A 7,304-nucleotide genomic window follows, 5' to 3' on the forward strand; every position below is an offset into this window, starting at 1 on the left:
GAAGTTTGGCTCCCATCGCCAAGGAATCGCTTTATGGTGCTGGTCTCATAGCCTTCAGTTCTTATTTCCCAAATTGCCCCCCGGGTGCTAGGGTATCTATGGCTCGGAGTATCGCTCTCACGAGCCCCCCGAGGCGTGCGAGGGAAGGGAGCTCTGGCCTCCCCCCGCCTGGCTGTGCTCCGCAGCCCCTCTCGCTTCCCCACGCAGCCACCCTTGCGGTTTAGCAACTAGTTCCCTCCTAAGTTTCAAAGGGCGCCACGTGACTTCCATGAAATTGACAAGTGAGCTGCTGCTGCCGCCACCGCGAGTGCGGGACTCCCAGGCTCTGCCTCCCGGAGGCTGCGGCCGCGGCCGGATCCGGGAAGAAGAGGCGGCTCCTCCCCGGAGGCTGGGGAAGCACAGAGAGCGTGCGAGCCGCTGCAGCCAGGTGCAGGCTGCCGGGATGCCCCGGGCCGGAGTTTCCCCCTAGCGAGGCTGGGGACAGGAGTGCGCTGGCAGGGGCCGGGGTGCGGGGAGCGTGGCTGCTCTTTGGGCTCCCGCCGCGGCCCCGGCCGCTCAGCAGCTCCCGGGATGTCGCTCGGTGTCCCGGCTTCGGGCAGCGTCCTGCAGCGAAGCGCCTCTTCCGATGGGAATCAGCCGCAGGTACCGGGCAGGGGGAGGGTGAATCAGGGTCCGAGTGGCGCAGCAGCCGGGGCTTGGGGCGGGACACCAGCAGGGCAGGAGCAGGCTGTGGAGAAGCACGGGAGGGCGTGGGCAGGGAACTCGGCAGCCTTTCCCTGGTCTCATCCCATTTCCCGCCTCTGTACAAAGGTAGCTGGTGCCCCTCAAAGTGCGTTGTGATGAGCGCTTAGTGCTTGTCTTCAATTTGGCACCGACTCGCCTCGGGTCCTTTCTCTCGCTCTCTCTCTTAATTTGAGCAATTGCTGCTTATTCTTTATGGACTCCCTGCAAATCACATCACATAAGGAAATGTTTTCCTCACAACCATAGATAGCATCCTTCACCTCCACATTCCTGAGGCTGTAGATCAGGAGTCCAGCCTGGGGATCACTTTTGACAGGACCATGTCCTGATCTAGGGCGCAGCTGGAACTGGGTCCCAAATACATAATGCTGAGTCCCCTATAACATAGTGACCAGAGTCAGATGGGAGGTGCAGGCGGAGAAGGCTTTTCTCCTCCTCTTGGCGGGGCAGATTCTCAGGATGGAGCCAGGATCAGGATGTACAGGTAGGAGACAGGATGATCAGAACATAGGGTTGCCGGTTTTGGCTGGACATATTCCTGGAGGTTTCATCACATGATATAACCTTTAATTCAAGATTAATCTTGAATTCCTGGAGACTCCAGGACAATCCTGGTGAGTTGGCAACCCTAAGAGAAATGGCTGCTTCCATGCTTCCCAAGATAAAGAGCAGCATCTCGTTGATGCTGGCATTGGTAGTCCTGACCTTGTCTTGGGACACTAACTCCTGCCTGGACGTGCCTGTGCTGTAATCTCTAACCCCATAGGGAAGATGCAGAAGAGAACAGAAGATGCAGAAGAGATGCCCTCTTTCCATGGATCTGTAATTACCATGGGCGCTCCTCTTGCCCGCTCTAGCCCTTTCTTTCATGAAACCACACACAGACATATGTCTCTCCTGTACATATCTGACACATGGGGTGGAATTCATCACTGATGTGACTCCATTTATTTCAATAGTGTTACCTCAGAGATGAGTTCAGTTCACGGACTTTAGCCGTCTGGATAGCAGTGCATTACAGCTCCTACCAGGACAGCTTCTTCAATCGAGGACATGCAGTTTTAAATACTTTCTGCTCTGTTGTCTAAATCTTCCTTGTAAGAGAGGAAACAGTGGTTAACTTGACAGAGTAAACATTGCTAGGAGCAACAGCAGCCACCGCCAGCAGCCTTAACACTGTCGTTGACATGCTGGGATGAATTCTGTGTCTTCTTTCCAAACCAAGATGAAAGGCAATTGATCCTGTCCTATTACAGAGCTGTAGGGAAATATTTGCAGCATGCTTAGGGAACTCCTCCCCTTGCTCCCCAATCCTAGCTCACTCTTCTGCAGATTATGCTGCAGCTTGGTGATGAGTGTGCTTTCTCTGGACTATACAAATCTTATTGTTGTCTAAGTCAAATGTCACTTAGATCTGCAGACAACTGTTGCTGGGCATTGTTAGCTAGCAGGCAAGCTTATTTACCCGATTTCTTTAATATATATAAAATTCTGCTCCAGCCTGAGAGGAAGCAAATGAAATTTCAGACCAGATGGAGAATTTTTCAGGTATGCGAGGGAGAGTTAATCATTGGGTTTATAATGGAAAGCCTCCCCAAGCTTCCACAAACCATGATCAAGACTCCATAATGAAAACAGAAAGTTATTTTCTAGGTTGTGAGTGGATTTTGTGTATGAACAACACAGGAAAACATTAATCCAAAATAGGATCTCTTACTAAGATATTTTATATAGGAGATTTTCCTCTCTAAAAAGCCAAAAACATCTGTGATTGTGTAAATTTCTAAGACACGGTGGCATGTGTATTATATGCGATTTATGTAATCAACAAGGTTGTTTCTGGAAAACCACATGGTCTACTGGATTAAGTGGACATAAAACACTATTATTCTGATCGGTAGAGTTTTATATCTACTTTTCATACACTGGTATAAGTGGCTACAAGATACAGGCAGGGATACTGGAATAATTTTTATCGTGGGGAAACCATGTATTTGGTTATTATTACTACTTCAAGCCGGGGGTGCTGCTGCACCTACAGCACCCCTAGTTCCAGCCCCCTTGATGCAGGGTACCACAGAATCAGGCCTCTCTAGTTTTTAGTCCTCGTTGTGCCACTGACTTGCTCAACAACCCCAGCTCCCACAGATGTCAATAGGAGCAGCAAGTGCTCAGCACTTTTGAAAATCAGGCCACAAATCTCTCCATGCCTCAGTTTCCCTGTCTGTGTAATGGAGATAATGCTACTTACTGACCTTTGCAAAGTGCTTTAAGATCTGTGGATGGAGAGGATTATGTAAGAATGAAATATTGTTATTATGAAACACACCAGATTGTTTGCTTATTTTCACTAAAAGTTATTTCCTTGCTTTTTGAATCTCAGTGCACTTTTTAAAAAAACAACAACAAGGTGTTTGGTTTGGTTTTTCAGAGTCCCGAAGAGGATGATAGGAAGATAAGACGGAGAGAAAAAAACAGAGTCGCTGCCCAGAGAAGCCGGAAGAAACAAACGCAGAAAGCAGACAAACTCCATGAGGTGAATGGGTATTTCGTATGTTGCATTGCCTTTTGAGCGTTGTGTGCAGAATTTAACAATACTATGCATTTCTTAAACAGATCTGGGGTGGTTTTCGTACTAATCCAGCATGAGGAAGTTTGGGTTTGGTGTAAAAACATATGAATTACCATACTGACCATGCTGGTGAGCTGTCTAGTCCAATATTTTCCCTACGTTGAAACATCTGGAACTTGCCAGTGGTGCTAGAACCTTATACTGAACAATTAAGGAATAAGCTTCCCATGGGGAAGCTTCTGCTAACTCCAATAAGTCACTGAAATCTGAGGGTTTAGATACCTGATATATATTTTATCCTATCTTAAACTGTGGATGTTCCCATTGTGCATATAAATGTCTGATCCTTTTTGAAATCCTATTAACAAGCCCTCAGCATCACTAATATAATATGGTAGCCCTACTGTCTGTTCAGTTGTAAATCTAACAGGGCAGGCATTGTCTCTTTTCTGTCTTTGTACAGCAGCCAGCACAATGAGGCTTCTAGCTTGACTGGGGCTTTGGGCACCACCATACTATAAATATTTACTACTATGCTACTAATGCTTTTATGTAAGTGATGCAGCTCTCAGGGCCCAATTCAGCACAGAATTATCTCTGTCTTCTACATTGTGAAAATAAAATTTATCCACAGAAGACAATTTTTCATGATGTCTTTTGTCCTTGCAAAACACTGTGAAGTGCAGGAAATACTTGTAATGGGGTCACCATACCTAGGTTCCATTATACCAACTTCTAGAGATAAAATGCCAAATGTCTGCGCTTTTCTTCCCCTGGTGTCTACTACAGAATGCCTCCAACTCTTCTACAATTCATTCCCATAGGCAGTCTCTGCTCAGGTAAGAAGCAGGACTGGAATAACAAGGGTGTGGGTCAGGATTGACGTGGGTGCAAAGCAGAGCAGTGTTTAGAAACCAGCATCGAACCTGCCTGCATATTTGATTCTTCATAGTGCTCTTGTGAGCATTAAATTCAAACACATTTTAAAGGGGGAATAATAAAGATAATTTCAGAGGGATATTTTACACTTGCTGGATTGTGGGATATTTTCATTTTTTAGTTAGGAAAATATGATGAGTGATTATTTTCTTGCTATATAAGTACAGTGGTCATGGTGGTTGGACAGCTTGTGTTGATCTAGATAGGAACTTCTGTGGAAGTGTTTGCTAACCCACATTCAATTGAAAGTGAAAATCAGAGAATAACTGAAGTTGCACTGAAACACTGGTCCCACAGCCTTTTCATGCCGATCAATATAATCTCATTGTTTCCTTGTATTCCCTCATCTGTCTGCATCCGTCTGTTGTCTCGTCTTATATTTAGGTTGTAAGCTCTTTGGGGTAGGGACTGTGTTATTGTTGTGTGTCTGTACAGCACCTAGCATAGTGGGGGTACTGGTCCATGAGTGGGGCTCCTAGGCGCTATACTAATACAAATAATAATAATTAGTTAATAATAATGCCCCTCCAGCATATATACCAGTTCAGTTTATATTACAAGGTCTCTAGCAAGTTACTCAAGTCCCAGATGAGCAGCAGATGATAGCAGAAAATGAGGGTCTCACAGATGTTTTTCAATTTTGTAATCATTAATTTATATAGTAGATAATGTAGAAGGAAAGTAGTGCTTAGTTTCATTCTGAAACATAAATGCAGATGTAGAGCTGAGTTCGCTGCTATCAGGGCCAGACTTTGGGCTCAGTAGCTTCCATGGTATTACATGGCCAATCTGGGCTTTCCAGCCACACAAGTCATTGTACAGCCTGAAAGGGAAGAAACCCCAGGCACAGATTTAGCACTTAGGCAGTTGCCCAACTACTCATGTTTCCCAAAGCAAACCAGGATTCTGCCCAGTTTAACTTGGGTACTTTTGATTTTTTAGGCAATACAAAACTGCCTTTTGCAGCCTACAGAGGATGTATCCTATGTGGAAGGATCTTTGGATGGTGTGGAACTCCTAAACCACCCCCATCCCTTCAACCTGTGCAGAGGACATGGCTGGGGAAAGAAGCTGGGTGTTCTGGTCACAGCCCACACTCTTGCAATCACTGGTTGCCAGAAGGGTCCCTTTGGGCCTTTGCTAGCGAGCACAACCTAGAGCACCCTTAGGCTACAACAATTTGTGATGGGGGAACCAGAACAACGTAGATTAGCCCAGGATCAGGAGAATGCAAAGGTGGCTAAATGCTACCTTCGCAATCCCCTCCTGAGTGGGACTACATGCTTCGTGGCCACAGCTCAGGATCTGGGCCCACAACTGTAGCTCAGTAAGAACATGGATAGTAACAGTCGCATTGTTACAAGCATCTGTATTTATTAGGCTAGTTTAGTATTTTGATTCTTATGTTAGATTTCAAAAACATTAAATAAGCAGAAACAACAATTTATTCTGCTATCATTTGATTAAAAACAGGTGAAGGCACTGAAAGGAACGTTTTTATTAGCAGTGGGCTTCCTTTTTTCATTCCAGGAATATGAGTGCCTTGAACAAGAAAATACCTCCCTGAAAAGAGAGATTGGGAAGCTAACAGATGAGATGAAACACCTGAGCGAGGTGTTGAAGGATCATGAAAAGATCTGTCCTTTATTGCACTGCTCCATGAACTTTGTGACCATACCCAGGCCTGATGCCCTCACCAGTTGCCTGCCAAGATGAGAGCTCCTCCTTATTGCCTTTAAATGCTGGTTATTGTTGCACGTAAATGGGAGAGATTTAAAGATCCAGTTTCTTTTTTTCACCACAATGCAGGTATATCCCTCTTGCAGAGGGATGGACTTTATCAAATAGGCCTTTACATCTCTAAATCCTCTGAATATCAAAAAGGTCAGTGTGGGGAGAACAAGACTGAGCTACAATTTATTTTCTAGAACCTGTAATACACTGTTTCATGTTCATAAATGGCAAAATATGATACAATCTGCTTTTACAGGATGGAAACTCTGGAGAAAAATAGCGGTATAGGCTAGAATCTGATTTACCCCACACTCTGCTGGCTATTATTTCTGAGTTGTTAGATTGTCATCCATAGATCTTATATATATAATATTCTGGCTGCTCATTTTTTGTTTACACTGGGGTTTGGCTAATAAAATCAATGTGCTCTTTTTATCTTTATGGTGTCCCCCACCTTCTTCAATATCCAATGCCTTTCGAACACCTTTACATCTGCTCATTTGTCAAATCCAAAGTCTAATGCTAATCTCCCTGCTTTCAGTGTGCCTTATTATTTGCTGATCACCAGCTTCAGGATGTTTGAAAAGCTTTATTGATTTCCCTTCTGAAGCTTGTGTAACAACTGAGTGTAGATCATCTTCACTTCCCTAATCACCCAAGCCATCAATCCTCAAAGAGTTTTATTCTCATTCTTGCATGAAGTGTGCCCACTTTCCAAGGAGTAAATGCAGAACAGGCAGTTTGGGGTCCAGATTCATCCCAGGAGCAAAGCCACTGTAGCCAGTGGAATTCTGCCAGAGGGAATTCCCTTTGGGTTTTTTTGTTTTGTGGTTTGTTTGTATGTTTTGTAATTTACTAGTTGTCCTTTTCCCCATTATCCATTACACATCTAGAGCTAGATTCACCAGGGAGACTTAGGTGCCTAACTGCCACTTTACGTGCCTAAGCCCAACATTTAGGTGCCACTAGCATTCACCAAATCCCCAAGGTGCCTACATTTTGGCACCTGGTGTGCACAGCTGCCTCAATCCTGCCCCCATCCAGCAGCTCAGTGCTTAACTTTCACCTAAGCCCCAGCAGGACTTATCAAGTAGGCAATCCCCTGTCTATGTTGCCTTTGGGGCCTGATCCCATAGGTGTACTGATAGCATGCCTAAACCTGCGCAAAAGATGCCAGAGGAGATGGTGGTGGTGTCCCCCTTTTGCCCAATAGCTCAGTGGTTAGAGCACTCACCCAGGATGTGGGAGACGTAGGTTCAAATTACTGCTGTACTGCCTCCTGTCTCCACAGGGAAGTTGGTGGTATGGTCGGTAG

At 45.3% G+C, this 7,304-nt stretch overlaps 1 protein-coding gene across 2 annotated transcripts; it reads left to right on the forward strand.

Annotated features, from left to right (window-relative positions):
- The first annotated feature begins 237 nt into the window (after positions 1–237).
- On the forward strand, positions 238–6,430 carry BATF3 (basic leucine zipper ATF-like transcription factor 3). Of its 2 annotated transcripts, none has more exons than XM_042860233.2 (3): positions 238–642; positions 3,176–3,280; positions 5,198–5,772. In XM_042860233.2, exons 1-3 carry the CDS (start codon positions 571–573, stop codon positions 5,411–5,413), a joined length of 393 nt encoding a protein of 130 aa, XP_042716167.2. In that variant the 5' UTR covers positions 238–570; the 3' UTR covers positions 5,414–5,772. The 2 variants fall into 2 exon arrangements, with proteins under 2 accessions (XP_042716167.2, XP_005278956.1); XM_005278899.4 differs by lacking the exon at positions 5,198–5,772 and adding an exon at positions 5,786–6,430 and having other exon boundaries at positions 257–642.
- The last annotated feature ends 874 nt before the right edge of the window (positions 6,431–7,304 follow it).

This window comes from Chrysemys picta, chromosome 3, assembly GCF_011386835.1.
Source record: "Chrysemys picta bellii isolate R12L10 chromosome 3, ASM1138683v2, whole genome shotgun sequence".
Taxonomy (NCBI): domain Eukaryota; kingdom Metazoa; phylum Chordata; order Testudines; family Emydidae; genus Chrysemys; species Chrysemys picta.

What these genes read in the sequence shown, in the direction of transcription:
- BATF3 (XM_042860233.2), top strand. Translation starts at nt 571, where the DNA reads ATGTCGCTCGGTGTCCCGGCTTCGGGCAGCGTCCTGCAGCGAAGCGCC. An exon ending in CCGATGGGAATCAGCCGCAG is followed by an intron (nt 643 to 3,175) that starts GTACCGGGCAGG and finishes TTGGTTTTTCAG; the next exon opens with AGTCCCGAAGAGGATGATAG. An exon ending in AAGCAGACAAACTCCATGAG is followed by an intron (nt 3,281 to 5,197) that starts GTGAATGGGTAT and finishes TTGATTTTTTAG; the next exon opens with GCAATACAAAACTGCCTTTT.